This window comes from Thermobia domestica, chromosome 3, assembly GCF_964235325.1.
Source record: "Thermobia domestica chromosome 3, izTheDome1.hap1.1, whole genome shotgun sequence".
Lineage (NCBI taxonomy): Eukaryota > Metazoa > Arthropoda > Insecta > Zygentoma > Lepismatidae > Thermobia > Thermobia domestica.
This window is the reverse complement of record NC_137456.1, coordinates 255,274,123-255,291,410: the sequence shown is the minus strand read 5'-3', so window position 1 is coordinate 255,291,410 and position 17,288 is coordinate 255,274,123. Positions and strand designations below refer to the sequence as shown.

Sequence of the window (17,288 nt, the reverse complement as noted above, 5' to 3'; positions counted from 1 at the left end):
TTTACTTGCTTGCGTAGTGATTGTGAGCAATAGTTTTTAGTGCTTTTCCACGACAAAATTGTATTTTAACAATTTTAGGTTCAGTATACAGAAGAAATACTTACCTGCATAAGTAAGTTAAAACTCTGATAAAGGGTACAGTAAGATAGGCGGGTGAAAAGTTAGTGAAATAAACAAATCCACGGAACAGAAAGATAAATAAATTTTATTTCATTATAAGACATATTAAAGGTAACCAAAAACATCCAGTCCCATTTAACAGAAGAATCGTCAGAAATACTGCAATACTGCAGAATTACTGGTCACTAGAGAGAGAGAGAGAGAGAAATAGAAATAGAAATGAAATGAAATGAAATTTTTGAGAGTTTTATGTCCCTCGGTTATGCCGGTCAGGCTAAAGGAGACGATGATGATGAGAAATGAATGAAGTGTCAGAATGAAGAAAGTGGGAGGGAACGGGAGAACCCCGAGAAAACCCACGCACACGGTGTTGTCCACCACAAAGTTCACTTGACGCGGGCTGGGATTGAACTAAGGACTCCATGCACCAGAAGTGAACGCTTTACCACTGAGCCACCGCGGCCCCAAGCACGAGTTTGATATAAATGATGAACGGAGCAGGGGCAAGGAGATATTGGCCGATAACATGCTAGGATATTTGCTGTATACGAGGACGGTTTGATAAGTAACTTGGTTCTGATACTAATAGGTTGCGCTAATGTCATCTGTGTATATATAGTCGTAAAGTTTTATTTCTATGAATACATAATCTGTGATCTCAAGTCATTCTGACAATATTCGTTGTGTGATAGTTGCTTAAACAGAAGTATTTCGAGTAATAGACAAAAATAGATAAAATTAGAATTCATGGTGCGAATTTTTTTTCTGGAAGCGAAGGAAATTCATGAGAAGAATTTACCTACATAAGGTGACTCATGTCCTTCCTATGAAACTTTCGACTTTGGGTAAATGAATTTGAGCGTGGCAGAACAACCCTTTGAAGATGCACCATGTCTTGCTGGCACGATATCAGTTCTGACACCCGAAATCATAGATAAAGTTCATGATTTGTTTTTAGCCGACAGATGAGTGAAAGTGTGCGAGTAACCAGAAGCCATAAGCATCTCAACTGAGTGAGTTCATTTTACTGTGGACAATGAATGAAAAAAACTTTGCGCAAGCTGTGTGCCGCGTTTACTTACTCCAGAGCAGAGAAAAAGTCACGTCACTGAGTGAAAATCGGCTAAGCTGCGATTTGAACTGCTTCCTTATCCTGCCTATTAACCAGATCTAGCTCCCTTGGACTACCATCTATTCTTAAAACTCAAAACTTCCCTGGCAAGACGAAAATTTGAGTCAAATGAAGGGGTCATACAGGAAGTAAAGCGTATTTCGAAAGAGTTGCAAAGCTAGAGAAATGTTAGGGCAGTTCCGTTGAACTTCGAAGGAACAACTATGTTGCAGAATAAAGTACGTTAAAAAAAAAAAAAAGTTTTCTTTCATATCAAACCAATTACTTATCAAATCAGCCTCGTAATAAGGCACACCTTGAAATGCGACACTTCACAAAATTTTTCCATTTCCTATTAGGCTTCATATGATTATTGAATTCATTATTTTTGAGATATGTTTGCAGAACAAGCAACATGGGGCATCAAGCCCAGTCTTCCATTAAATTTGCATTGTTACATGGTATCTACTCTATAAACCTATTATAATACTTATCTTTATCTACCTGCTGAAACCTAATATAATTTAGCAAACGATTGTAAAGTTTCCCTAATTTAAGTTATGGAAGTAGGTAGTTAGTGTATATTTTATAGATTATATATATTGTTTATTTATTCTGTGTTCATTAATGTATGTATTCTTTCTTTTGTTTCAGACGCCTGTTCTTTACTCCTCATCCCCGTGAAGTGTATGTATGTTATCATGATTCGGCTCCACAAAATATGGTGGAAATAGCTTTTAGGTTGGGACTTAGTGCCTCAGGTTAAAACGAATCCGTCCACAAAATATCTGTAATTTATGAATTTATTTGTATATAAATGTGATAGAAATAATGTTTAGGTTAAGACTTAGTGCCTTAGGTTATAAAACATCCGCCCATAAGCATTTGTAATTTATTTATTTATATACTTTTTTACACACATGTAGTGATCTTTGAAGTGCAAAAGAGTTAATAATGGTGAAAATATTTTTTATACAAGTAATACATTGGAAGATTTATGTAAATATTTTTGGGGTTTGTTTGGGAGTGGTGCATAATAGAATAGAGAGATGTGGTGAAGATATACAAGGTGCCACATGGAGAGGTCCATTTACATGGAAGGACGTTATCACAGAAGTTAGCTACACAAATTCACCATATGTGTTAAGAAACATGTCACAAGGATACATGGATACAAGCTGATGAATGCCTTGGTAGATGCCATTGGACTGGGAAGCAAACCATTCTGTCACAGCAGTCTGCAGGTCTATATCCAAGGCATAGCTTTGCTCTTTGAGATGTTTCTTCATTGTGTCGAAAATGTGAAAAATCACATCGACTAGAATCACGGTGATTGAGCCCTTCCCACACAAACGAATACAACAGGTTCTGTGTTTGACTATATGGGAACGAGCATTATAGTGGAATAAAACGTTTTCTGTACTGACCTTGTCGCGTTTTTATACGAGGGGGGACCCAAAAAAAACGGAAATTGTGCTGCAGTGGGGAGGGAGAGTGGGGGAACCCATTGTTGTACCAGTTGTTCGTTACGATCACGTCACCTGCGTCAGTGTGCGACGTTGTGTCGCTGTGAGTGCATCGGTTCGCTCTTGAGAGTTTGTTTAGTAAACCAACTTTTTCCAGTTCGGCGAAAACGTGATGGCAGATTATCGAGAGCAACGGGCGGCTGTGAAATTTGGTTTCCTGTTGGGGAAATCGGCCGCCGAAACTACTGTAATGCTGAAGACTGCTTATGGGGATGCTGCCCTAAGTAAAACCAGAGTATACGAGTGGTTTGCACGTTTTGAAAATGGAGAACTGTCAATTGAAGACCAACCCCGTTCAGAACGCCCCTCAACGGTAAGAACTGACGAAAACGTCGAAAAAATCAATGCCCTCGGTCGTGAAGACCGTCGCCGAACCATTAATCAACTCTGTGAGATGTCTGAAATATCGTGGAGTTGAATTCAGAGGATTTTATCAGAAGATTTGCACATGAGAAGGGTTGCAGCCAAATTTGTCCCTCGCCTTCTCACAGACGAGCAAAAGGAGCGTCGACTTGAGGCATGTGTTGAACTTCAAAATCCGCTCAAAGAGGACACTGACTTTTTTGCCAAGGTGATTACTGATGATGAATCGTGGTGCTATGGCAATGACCCCGAATCAAAGCAGCAATCAAGCCAGTGGAGGAGGTTTTGCCACTGTGGAGGAGGTAAAACAAAAATCGCTGGAGGTCATAAAGAAGATCCCGATAAGTGATTTTTAAAACTGTTTTGAACATTGGAAGGATCGTTTGCAGAAATGTGTTGCGGTCCATGGACAATACTTTGAAGGTGATGAAAATTTAGTGTAAAAATATTGAGAAATAAAGAAGTTACGACGAATTTCCCGTTTTTTTTGGGTCCCCCCTCGTAGCTGCTCTCAGATAATATAATGCTTCGCAGTACGTGTTTGCGTTAAATCCTGGTTTCTTTTGCAAGGAACTCCACTAGTAGGGAATCCCAGTCATCGAAGAATACGGTCACCATGACATTGCTGACTGATTTTGTTGCCTGAATTTTCTTTGGTGATCGTGCTTGCTCCACTGCATATCGTCTCGTTTTGATTCCAGTTGATAATGTGAACATATGGAATCATTTCTATCAATGATATTGCAAATGAAGTTTTCTCCCTCATTCTTTTACCGCATTAAATGGGTTAAGAACAGTCTCATTGTGCATATTTTTCTATTCATTTGACACTTTTGGTCCACACAGTTTGACAATGTATTCTTAGCAGTCTTCTTCTGCACACTACCTATGAACTTACACTTGCTCACATTCATGGATGGCAGGGAAATTCGTCTGTCGTCTTGGATAAGATTGTCAGTAATAGTATCCGGAAAGTGGTTTGTCAACTGTACTGGCCGCGAATCGTTCTTTAGTGTGCAGGGTGTCTACTGATACTGGAAATACTTGAATTATACTGGAATTTAATTTTGATACAGGAAATACTGAATATACTGGAATTTTGATCCCCATACTGGAAAAATCATGAAACTGGTAATTTGTCAACAATACTTTTTTGTAATTGTTTTCATAGTCTTAGAAACAATTTTGTATTCATTGAAATTGTAAATTTTTCCAAACAGGATAAGAGATAGCGCTGTAAACACTAAGTATTGGGGAGCTTTGCTCTCAGTTTTAATTCAGTTTTTACTATTTACATTTCAATATTTTTGACGATTTTGTTATTTGTTACAATTTTAATATACTGTGATTCAATTTCAATATGTTCATGCGCCGCTAATCCTTCCTTATTACATTAACAGTGTGAAAAACAATTATAATTAAAACAGGCTAATTCGACCATTTTGGCACGATCCATCTTAATACATCATATTTCAAACAATTTTCATTTAAAACAACATTAGTGAAACAGTCCACAGGGCTCTAAGCCCAGGACTTCCTTTATATAAATCTCCGTAAGGGAGGTAACTGGAACTGGAAATTTTTCCAAAGCAAGAGTTGTATACATTTTGTAATTAGACATTTAAAGTAATGGGTGGAGTGGAGAGCTGTGAGGGGAGTTGGGAGGCCCTTTTTAAAAATGTTAAAAACTCTTCGTATTTAAAAAAAATCAAGGCTAATTAAATTTATTAAAAATAAAATATTCTTTTGTTGGTGAAACAGTCAAACCTGAGATCATCAAGAGTGTGATTATTCCTAAAGAACTTTAAAAAATCGTTGTATTAGATACTGGAATTTGCTGATAGTTCTATTGAATATACTGGAAATATACTGGAATTTTGAAAATGAAACTCAGTAGACACACTTATTTCGTCCGATACACATTTATCATCATATACAAGGAGCATATATTCTCCGCTAAATGTCCGTTGAATGAGTACGTCAGCGTGAAAAAAGTGTATTACATCTCACAATTCTTCCATTTTTTTTTTTTTTTTTTTTTTTCATTTCACTCAGTTTACCTGTTGTCAGCACCTAATAATTAATGCTGGACAAGGCATTCATCATTGTGAAATGTTTCTTGTGCCTTGTTATCGTTTTATTTATTTTGAAAAGGTGTGGCTTAACCACAGCCAAAGAACAAACAATACAAAACAAAAAATCAAACGGAAAACAAAACAAACCCAAGTGGAAACAAAAGAAACAAACAAACAAAAGAAAAAAGAAAATTCCTTGTATATTAAATGCTTCCTGTCAGTGTTCGACTCTAGTCCTTCGTCTTCTCTCGTTCTGTTCTTGTCTGTTTTGTCAATATCTCGTCATTTGACTTTTTCTTCTATTCTGGGCGTTATTTTTCACCTGTATCTTAATGGTTTTCCCTGTATGTTTTATATTGTTTATTGTTTCACTTCACTGGTTATTCACCTGCAATGTTAACACTATTTCACTATTTACACGTCTTTCCACTTATATTGCTCCTTATATTTTTCACCTGTATGATTATTTTAAATTTTCTTTTATGCTCAAACCGGAGAAAATTTACTTTCATTTACCACTACACAACACCACACTATAATATACTACACAGCACTGCACTAAGAATACCATCCACTAAGCACACATATTTCTTAGAACTTAGAAGAGCACTAAGTTTTTCCATGGTTATGCCTGTAAGCGGCACCTTCATTATTCAGTCACTAATCACCATGTTGCACCTGGGGGAAGAAAGAGAGTGATTAGTTAATGGCTCCTCACCACCTGGAAGACTGCGCATGCGCTGGTACCCCGCCACTGCCATATCACATACAGTTGTAGACATATACAGCTCATAATGTAACTGTCTCACTTGAAACGTATTTCGAGATATTTTAAAATGGGCCTTTTCATTTGATGGCATCTTATATGAAGAATATAAATATTATAAAAGAATATAAATTATTAATTATTGAGATTTTTTTATATAAAATTATATATATACTGTTACTTCAAAGACAAGCATTCAAAGTCAGAGACAGATGTGTGTGTGACTTGTAATTGAACTAAATAATTATAAAATACGGATAAGTAGAGAGAAGTCAATTGCCAAGTCATGTAAGGTAGATTTGAGGCGAGATACATTCACGGTGAGTTCAGTAAATTCGATTCTCTCTGCACCGCTAGATTTACGAAACTTCATGCACATTTTGGAGCTTCCTCTTAGGCATATGGTTAGCAAACGCGTCTTCGGCATGAGATAGCAAGGTTTGATTCTTGGTAAGAGGATGTATGATTCAGATTCTACATTAAACAGTAGGTCAATGTCTTGCAATGTGTAGGCAATGCTGAAAATAAATGGTTGAATAAATTGCTTTAGGAACGATCGAAATCGCATGCATACTTGAATTTCAGTGCATCATGAAATTGTTATCGCGTCCCTATTTTAGAAATTAATAAATACGAGGCGCGTCCACAAAATAAGTGTAATAAGGCCTCGCGAACAGAGGGAATTTATTATTGCTATGTTGGTCACACTGCCGTGTAGCCATAGTTCCTACCCATCCCAGCGATCCCAATCACGCGTCAGTATGTCCAAAACTGTGCCCACAGTATAAAATCTGCCACCAAGTGCGAGATTCACAGCGTTATCCATTATCTCGTTATGAAGGGAAAATCTTCGTCTGAAATTTCTAACGAGATCAAATCAGTTTATGGCCAAGGAATTATGAATTGTACGAGTATGTTTAAGTGGTGTCGTGTGTTGAAAACCGGTCGTAGTGATGTGCACGATGAGCAAAGAATAGGAAGACAGTCGATTTTGACTGATATGCGTATTCTCCTGACCTGGCACCTTCAGACTATCGTCTGTTCACCTCCCTAAATATGTACATGGGTGGGAAAAAAAATTAACTGACGAAGAAGTGAAGTTAGAGATGAAGAATTGGGTAAAAGAGATGGCGGCAGACTTCTTTGACCAAAGCATAAAAAATTAACCCCTAGTCTCACCAAGTGCATTGAGAGGGATGGGATTACATGGAAAAATAGTTCACATATGTACTGATGTAACAATGTAAGAGTTTTGTTTTAAATAAATTTCTTGAAACCTACAAAAATCTAGTATTCTTATTTTCTGGAGGTGCCTCGTATTATAAATATATAAAAAATGAAGCTGTCTAGCATACTAATATTTACTAACTTTTCAGCATTACTTAGTGTTTGTATCCGTTTCAAATTATGCTGTTAATAAGTATGTACGTTAATAGAAGTTCAGAAATTCCGCATGTAAGTCATATACTGGATACATGATTATGCAATGGCAAATTCGTTCCTATGTTTTTTGTAATATTTATGCCTTACATCAGAATTTAACTAATGCCTTCAAAATGAACATTCACTGGACGCTCCAAAGCCAGAGATGGTAATGTGATTTTGCGGAGAGAGAGAATGAAGCTGGTTTCGTTGTTACTGGTAATGTGGCCTCCCTCTTGTAGAAATCCGGAGACGCTACTGGGTGCAAGTAAAAGTGAATAACTTGATATTTTGTAATTCCAGTAAATATATATAAAATATGTTTGCGATGAAGCAGTGTGCGAATATGAGTATGAGTATTTTTCCCAAGGGGGGGATGAATATATCATATACTCTAATACAAGCAATTCTTGTCTCTTGTTGCGGTTGAGAAACGGTAATAAACAGATTAAGCGAGATGTTTCATAAACTGTTTTTAACTCCAAAAAAGTGTTCTTTTAGTTTGCACAAAATAAAAGTTTTTTTTTTTTTTTTTTTTTTTGCTTCTGTATTTTCATGATCATTCAACAAAATTCTGGGGGGGTGAAGTTATCCCCTCCTGGGATGAATGATTTCTTCTCGTAAGATAATACATTTTTGTCAGGGGGAAATCTTGACATCCCCCTTTTGTCCATACAGTGGTTCCCTATCTTATTTACCTTGCGCCCCTTCATAGATTTTGTATACTTCATCTCCCCTACCCTCTCTTACCAGTTTGTTGGTTATAGTGTTTTTGTTTTAACCCTTCTGCAGTTTCAAATTTGATATTGAATTCTTAAATCTTCATTAATAATAATAATAATAATAATAATAATAATAATACCAATATTAATAATAATGCACTGACTGATATAAAAAAGTTAAGAATCTGGAAGAAATGGTTTAATGTTAACGTAATTTCGTACACATGTATACCTCGATGGGTATGTAAATGATGAAGTTGCAATGATCTGTAACGGCTAGAACGGCCACCAGAGTGCATTAGTGTTGTCACCACGAGACCGTGCTATTAGGTCTGATAGGGCATATAACAGGCGCACACTGCGTCAAAAGGTTAGTGAGTGAAGGACAACGGAGAATTCCGCGTACTCGTGTGACACAACGTTACCAGCATCTAACAAATTTTATGAGGGGCCTCATTGTAAATCAACATGTGGTCAGCTGGTTGAATTGTACAATAGCCAGGCATGTGGAGCATTCAAATGTGACCGAGGCCTTCGAGAAATAGAGGCCCACGCGCTGAGGCAAAAGAGGAAAGTCACGTGACCAACTTAGTACTAAGGTTTTAAAGCAGCAAAGCGTGAGAGTTCTTGCTTGTTTTGTTACTGTGTTAATTTTGTTTTTCCTTTCGAAACTGATATGAAGCAAAGTTTATAGGAATCGTAGCACTTATTTAAAATTGAAAATAAAATAAGATAGACAAATATACAAAACATACATATAAATATGCTTCATATTTGTAACAAACACCCGACATCCCTTTAATAATATTTAATCTTAATACTGTATAAAGAACTGCTTTGTATTTGTCTTCTACTAGTCCTAGCTGGATACTTTTTGGCACATAGTAGAGCCTTTAGCCGAGGAAGACTTATTTATCCATGCCGTTTGGTTCAGAATGTTTTCCATTTATGCACCAGTATTAATGTAAGTGAATGATTATGGAAGAATTGTTGGAATGAATATAATGAAGAAAATTATAATGCGCCAAGAAAATCCGTGGATATGGTGCTGTCTACCAGAAACTCACTTGGACCTGGATCGAAGCAGGGACCCTTTGCTCCAGTGGTAAGAATCCTATCGCTGAGCCTCCGCTACCCTTGTCATTTGTTTGGCTTGGAAGGAAGATACTTTTCTAGGCCTATTTTAAGCACCTATTCTGCTCAAATGAATAGTCCCAGCCTAGTTAGTTTATTTTATAGAAATAAATTTTTTAGTTTATCATTCCATCATGCAGAAACAAATACAAAGTTTTCAACACATATGGTACACAAGCGTTTAATGTGGGAAGGATTGTGTATGAACAAAGACGGGCCCAATAAAGGAGACTATAAACTCAAATCATCATCACTACACCCAGATAATTCGACCAATTTTCGTTTTTGGCACATAGTCAGTGTCGTAGCAGCTGCCCCTGCAAGGCGGAGGAGGCGGGGTAGCTATAGAGGGTCCCGAAGTCTTGATATGAATAAAGATTTAAAGAAGTAAAATTCAACCTTACTTCCACGAAATAACTCCATTCTAAACATTTATGTTTATGTGTGTGCACATTTTGATTTCCTATCTGCAAACTTCCTTGTTTTCGAAAAAAAATCATCTATAACAAGTACGTCGAACTTTGTTCAAGTATTTCGTACAAGAAAGTTGTTTTGTTTTTCCTTCTTCGAGTTACTCACAATTCGTAGTGTACTCCAAGATGATATCAAACATATAAAAGTGGAAACAGTGAAAGACTGCGGAATTGGTCCTTATCAAGAACCATATAATTATTTCCAATATCTCTGAGATCTCTTTGGCGTTAAAATTATTTCTTCTTCTGTGACAATGTCTTCAGCAGAACAGTCCTTTTCAAAATTAAAATTAATTAAGATCCGTGTGCGCATTTCGATGATGCAGGAACATTTGTCATCTCTTACTGGATTAGTTGTGATAAGAAATTTAGATATGTAATTGTGTTTTGTCTATCTCTATTTGTTTTTGAGATACTTAATGGAAAACACAAATCCCTTACCGTTACAATGTGTGTTCCACATGCTTCCCATACTGTTCATTTGTCAATGTTAATCTATGCTCCCACTCTGCATGAACTCTGGACAACACTTCAGGCTGGATATAGGCGGTGGCTTCACAGATTCGGCCCTTCTAGTGCTCAATATCCCGTTCTTCACTGAGTGAATCGTAGCCTTCACATGGACCCATAGATAAAAAGCTGAAGGCGTTCATTCCATAATGAGGCGGAGTGTCGTCTTGTTGGAACAATGCGGGAAGACTACCAGTTGTTTCTTTTACTTTTACTTTCGTTTGAGATAACTTACTATTACTTTCCGTATCGTTCTTTAGCTTTGTGTAATTATTTAGCATTAGTTTGCACTCACGAAGACATATGTTTTCCAACAAATTTCTGATAGTTTTACCATAGACACACTTATCATGCAAAGAATATGGGAGAGTATCGGACAAGTGACTCACTTTAACTAAACTCTGTTTATGTAAAATAGATAACTGGGCAGTGCTCTCCAGAAATAATTGCTCATGTGATTGGATGATCCCACACATAATATGCCACACTATTGAAACTACTATTAAGGAACATTCAAATGATACAGTTAATTTGCCTCTATCTAGTTGAGTAATAAGTTCGGAAGGTCTTCAACATTGACTTCTTTGTCTGTTTGTACCCAGAAGCTGCATGTGGAACATCTTCCCAGGTTCAACTCTTTCATTACAACATAGCCGCAGATATATGTTAAAACTGGCAAAACGTTGCAAAGAAAATTCCGTATCTGTAGGACACCAAGAAATCGGGTGATATCTACAACACAAAAGTTGTCATTCCGATCAGGAATCAAAGTTTTCAACGAAAAGCCTTTCGAGTTCATGAGAACAGTACTCTTGAACCTTAATTTTCTCTTGCTTTTCAACACTTTCATGAATCCAATATAATAATTTCAACGACTTAACTGATGGTACTGCCCAAAGCTACCTTCAAGATCATCATTTTGAAATTTACCCAACAAATATAATCAATCTTATATATGTCAAATAAATATGGTATGAGACAAGGAAAAGCGTCAATTGTAGTTATCCAAGATTGAAAGTTTGGGTAGACAAGGCATCCAATTTTTTAACCACAGAGACATTTTTCTGAGAAACTCAAGTTGAAAGCCATTGTTCTTCCTAATAGGTTCTCTGTACACATCATTTGTTCTCTGACCTTCATAAGGGTATTGAACATAGACAATTTTCCACCAAATAGTAAAAATGTGCAAAAATGTACATGTTCCTTCAATATCTATAAACAGATCTGGCTGTTTCTGAGACACACACACTTAAGAGCAGCTATATTTCTCATCAAAGATTTTTCAGAGCTAGCTTCACATTTTGCTTTTGTATAGAAGAAGGGTGCAATGCCTTACACGTTAAAAATTTGCCATATTTCACAAGAGCCTCTTTTTTTCATAATTATACAACTGTTCTAAATGCTTAACGTCTGCTTTGAGAAGAATATTACTGTCATCCATATCTAGAAACTTTATGCAACCCTGATTTTTATCTGCTATCCAATTATTGCGAACACATTTTATGATACGAACTGGGGCAAATATGAAAAACAACTGTCGAATGCTGTCAACTGGATGAGGTATTAACGGCTGCAAAATTTTATTTTCTGGCATTAGATTAAACCATTTTCTGTTTACTACATTATTATCGGATATCAGACAAAATATTTTGAAACCATTTTTTTCCAATTTAGTTACTACACGTACAGTCATGTCTCGCAATTGTTCGGCTGTTAACTTATGAACAGGCATGATGGGCACAACGTCTTTGTAAGAGGACAAAATAGATGAAATCATGGAAACTTGATCAGATTTCGCTATAGCTGTATGATCAAGGTCACTGTGACCAAAAAGTGAACTTCCCTTAAACGAGAACTGCGGCTCGATATATACCTACTTCATCAATCAACAAGTTCACAAGAACTTCATGTTCTCGTAAGTACTTTAACTTACTTTGTAAATATGATAAACTACCCTGTAAACAAATACCTGACAAAGAAAAATTACTAACTAGTTTTTGTAAATTGTCTTGATGCTGTAAAATAATGCACTTTGACTTATATAATGCTTTATAAGCTGGCAGTGAATGAACGAATAATTAAACAGCAAGAACCATTGTTTCATTTTCATACACGTACCAATTTTTTGGCATAGTATAGAGTTTCAATTGTTCACAAATAAAACGAATTTGGGTTGATTCACAATGACATGTTAAAATTTCAAGCATTTCATCAATGTAGTCATCTTTCGTAACACTTTGATTTCTGACACAATCTTCAGCAAAGCTTATCAAATCATCGAACACATTTATAGATTTCATTAACTTTGTAAACCTTTGTGTACCGATTTTTGCTTTACCTACATATATATCAAATTCCAAATTTCAAGATATGTTCACCATACACTCTACAGACTGTGTATTTAGAGGTCAATATAACAGAAAACAGTTTTCTCGTCATTATTTGTAACAGTCCAACATTTACTGAACTTGTCTTTATTCGCCAAAAAGTACGTAATAATATCTTGTAATGAGTTTCCTGCTCTTTTAGTAACCTAATCCTTCTGCAATATTCCCTGATTGCAGTATTTAACTGTATATCTTCAACATCTGGAAGTCTTCGAGAGATATTAGGCTGCGACGACAGGTATGATGGAATATTTGGAAAAATAGTGGCCACAGTGCCTTCCTTCAACTTAGGCATTTTTCTCGGATATTCTTTGATCTCACCATTCACAACATAAATATCACTTTGTATAATACAGAATTCATCAAAATGTTTAACACACACTACTAGATTCTTCAGTCTTTTCAGGTCTGTAGAGATTATTCTAACCCACTGACTTCTCAGAGGTTCCGTATTTGGAAGTTTCTTTGCTGTTCTTGCTTCTGTAGTAAGATTTGCACCCAGTAATACTAGAGCACCACGATATGACTTGTCATTCGGGAGGTCTTACCAGAGTAAAAGGAAAGAAAACATATGTTACGTATCAAGGAAAGAAAGCAAAATAAAAAAAAAAAAAAAACAACTGAATAAGTAAATGCAAATCATGTTTTGTGACAAATGCGATTGAACGTTCTGATAACGTTATCACTTACATTTCTTTCAAGTTATCAATTATATTTCTTATTATACAGGGTGGTCCATTTTAATCTTTCCACACAAATATCTAGAGAATGATAAAACAAAAAGTTTTTGGAGTAAACGTTATATATTGCAAAGAGGAAAGTCCAATTCTGGCAAAATTACACCTCCCCCCCCCAAGATGGAAAACGAGGGCAACTTTGAAATTTCAAATGGCAAATGAGTCGAGTAGCACCTTGTTCGATAGTCCTTGAGACACGAAACATCTTTTGTAGGAAACACTTTTCGATATGGGGTACCGCTTTCAATATGGCGCCATGACATGGTATCTGTGTCCAATGAAAGTCCAATATCCGTAGTATGAAAACCATGGAAGGCAAATGAACGGAACAAAAACTGCAATCTAAATGTCGTAGGACACATTAAATGCTGTGTGTCCTGTGACCCCGGTTTCCCCTCTTATAGGGACTAACTTCAAAATTTCAAGTGGTAACAAGGGTCGAGTGATAACTCTTTCGTTAGATCTTTGAAAAACGAAACACCTTTTAGAGAAAACGATTTTCGATATGGGACATAGTACTCGTATCAGAGGGAACGTTTAGCCCCCGTAGTATGAAACGATTGGAGATAAGTGAACAGAAGAAACATTGGAGTAGGTAAATGACCTACGGCACAGTGAATGGTGCTTGCCCTTTGACCCTACTGGCCCCTGGCTCCTGACAAAGTCCCAGGGGCTAACTTCAAAATTTCAAATGGCAATGGATCGAGTAATACATCATTCGATCTTCAAAAACGAAACACGTTTGTAGGATTTCGGAAACGGTGTTCTATGTCAAAAATACTTTTCTACAAAGTTGTTTAGTTTCCTACATCAATCGAACGTGGTATTACTCGATACACATTGCTAGTTGTTATTTTGAAGTTGGCCCCGGAACTCCGTCAGGTGGTCCTGGGTCTCTCCCCAAAAACATCACTCGATATGCCCTATGCCATTTATCTACTCCAATGTTTCTTCTGTTCATTTATATCTAATTGTTTCATACTACGGAGACTAAACTTTCCTCTGACAAAGGAACCATGTCTTAGCGGTCATTTTGAAAACGATGCCCATTTCGAAAATCGTTTCCTATAAAAGTTGTTAAGTATATTTGGATCAAGGATTCTCTGATGAGGATGCACCAATAACTACCACTACATTAGAATTAAATTTGAACTTTTTAAGTGCCTTTAGGTATGAATGAGGAATATTGTTCTGCTAGGTATATCTTCTTCCTTCAACCTTCAGAAAATCGACTTAAACTATTGCTTTTGCAAAACTCCACTTTCTTTTAAGCCTCAAACGGAAACATAAAGACAGAAAGTTTCGGAAAGTGTAGCTATTTTCATTGCTAACTTCTCATTTTAGATAGTACATATTTACAACGAAGGGGGTGAACCCCCTAAATCCGGCCCTGTAATATAATAATAATAATAATAATAATAATAATAATAATAATAATGAATTCTCTCTAAAACTATTTCTGAATACTGTTTTAAATGGTATTCTTGAAGGAATAGTTAGCTCGTACTTCTCAATATATACTTTCTAAGGTGTAAATACAAAGTAAATATTACAAGTTTTGTAATTTATTTCATAAGAAATTGGCTGTAACGTAAAAGTGGCAGGAAACTTTATCTTGAAGAGTAATATTCGAAGTTGTAATTGATGTTTGACTTCCTTTAATTCGGGAAATGAAATAGGCTTTTATTATTAATGTAAAATCTAGCAGCTTTTTTTTTTTTTAAAAAAAAAAACGAAATCCTTATGTTGAGCAGTATTACTGCAAGTAAATGTGAATATTTATTGTACATACTTTTTGCATTGGGAAGTGTGTTCTTTTGAAAATGTGTTGAGACAGAGATGTTTAATGTAATTTATGTCGTTTTCTATATTTGTAGTGCTAATTTTTATACTTTTTTTTTTTTTTTTGTATCGCTAATATGTAATTATTAACTTTGATACTTAAGAAAATATTGAAATAAATGTATTATCGTTTATATACATCTGTATCTGTTTATATAGTATCTTTAAAAACATTATTCTCAGTATAATATAATTAATTTCTTGTAAGTATAAAATACAATATGCTACACATACAATGGGCGTTTAATAATTATATTATTTATAACTTAGAGTAGTGGCAGCTTCTAACCAAATTCAGCATAACTCGCACAGCTCAAAATAAAGTAACCATTTTCCTGGAGGCTTATAACTGCATGACTTTTTGATCGTTTGCATAACTAATAGGATATTGGCATGTAGTGAGTTCTTGAAAAATCGATGTAAGATTTCGGACTTTCACTTAGACACATGCTTGTGAACATAAAACATACTGTACGTACACTACTATGTTACATATCATTCGAAAGCTTGAGTACAGCACTTCTATATACGTAGGCCACAGAAACGGAGTAGTTCGTCTATTTTCAGGCTGAAAGAATGGGTTACTAAAACACGATTTTTACAAAACAAACGCTCAAAACAGTAATGAATTGTGAACAGTATGAGAATGTACAGTGTAGAGCTAGCTCCGAAAATTCTATTATAGTGAGATATGTTTCGAAGATAAGAACGTAACAGACATCGTTCTGCTATGGGTGACAACGAATTGAAGGTAGGTAATTTCCGAAGCAAATTTGCGGAAACAACACAAGTAGCAGAGGAACTCGGCGTTGTTTATTTGACCTCGGCACTGCATTTGGAGAAACTACGGATAAATGCGGAAAGACGGATAAATGGAAGCTACATGAATTGACCGAGAATCAAAAATGTGTTTTAAATTCTACTCTACGTTGTTGCTGCTCTTGCGCTACAAAAATGATTCATTTCTCAACCACATTCACACATGAATTGAAAAATAAACTTATACGGGCGGCAATCAATATGCTCTACCAATGGTTAAATAGCGGCTCCACTCCTAAAATCTCTCCAGAGGCTACGTTGCACTCACAAAAGTTCATGGTAGCCGTGAGTTACGTCGTAGCTGCACTACATCTCACTGAATTCTGACAAATCCATCACTTCCGAGAATTCAGAATATTGGCCAAGTGCGCCACAAACTGAAACATCTATTTCGGCCATTGGTCTAGAGGGATGGTTTAATCACGTTACGCAACAACAATGTGAATAAATTATACAAATGTTACATGCATTCTAATATGAAACGCTCTCTATCCACCACGTTCTTTCTTTGATTTCCATCTTTTTCAGCATCTGGACATGTTCTTGAACAGACACGTCTTCAACAACCAAGAGAATGCCCAGGATGCCTTCGAACAACTTGTTCGCTCCAGAATCGCAATTTTATATCTTATATATAAAAGAGAACGCACAAATCCTTTGTTCCCTCATCACGCTAATACGGCTGAACCAATTTCTTTCATTTTTGGGGGGTTATTAGGATTTGGACCCTAGATGGTTTTTATCATATCACTTTAATTTTCAATTACCAGTGTCTTGAGATAATTGACCATTCAAGTGTCCATAACGTACAAATCCTTTGTTAGTTCATCATAGGTAAAAATAAACGTATTTATATGCAACCCGCATGACCGTGTCACTCGGCGGGTTAACATAAATGACAGGCGATATAATGTTAACATTTACTGCAATCTACTATGGTTTTTATCATATCACTTGAAAGCGAAAAAGTAAAAATTATCTAAGTAACAAAGTTTATTGCGTTCCGGGGTGACCCCAGCGAAGCGGGGTGAACGCTGCTAGTTATATATATATATATGGATGGGATTTTCGTAGTCTGAAATAAATGTACTGATAATGAGTGCTTTAATTTCGAATATTCAATTCAGCTTAAGGCAAATTTTGGCAGTTTTAGCTTGCGATTGAATCAAGAACCTGTGTTAATTTCATAACAATACAGTATCTATACGATTTCCAGTCTGTGCTTACGTCAGATTTCACAAAACCCAGAAGTAGTATAAGGGAAATAGTCTTCAGAATATA

The 17,288-nt window shown here is 36.0% G+C and overlaps 1 protein-coding gene across 4 annotated transcripts in view; it reads left to right on the top strand.

Annotated features, from left to right (window-relative positions):
- in (inturned planar cell polarity protein) overlaps positions 1-15,316 on the top strand; it is a 666,765-nt gene extending 651,449 nt beyond the window's left edge. For 3 of the 4 annotated variants that reach the window (XM_081752327.1, XM_081752329.1, XM_081752330.1), the window contains exon 21: positions 1,886-15,316. In XM_081752327.1, the coding sequence (XP_081608453.1) occupies positions 1,886-1,997 (112 nt within the window). In that variant the 3' untranslated portion in view covers positions 1,998-15,316. The remainder of the gene's footprint in view (positions 1-1,885) is intronic. The other variant, XM_081752328.1, reaches the window with a different exon arrangement.
- The last annotated feature ends 1,972 nt before the right edge of the window (positions 15,317-17,288 follow it).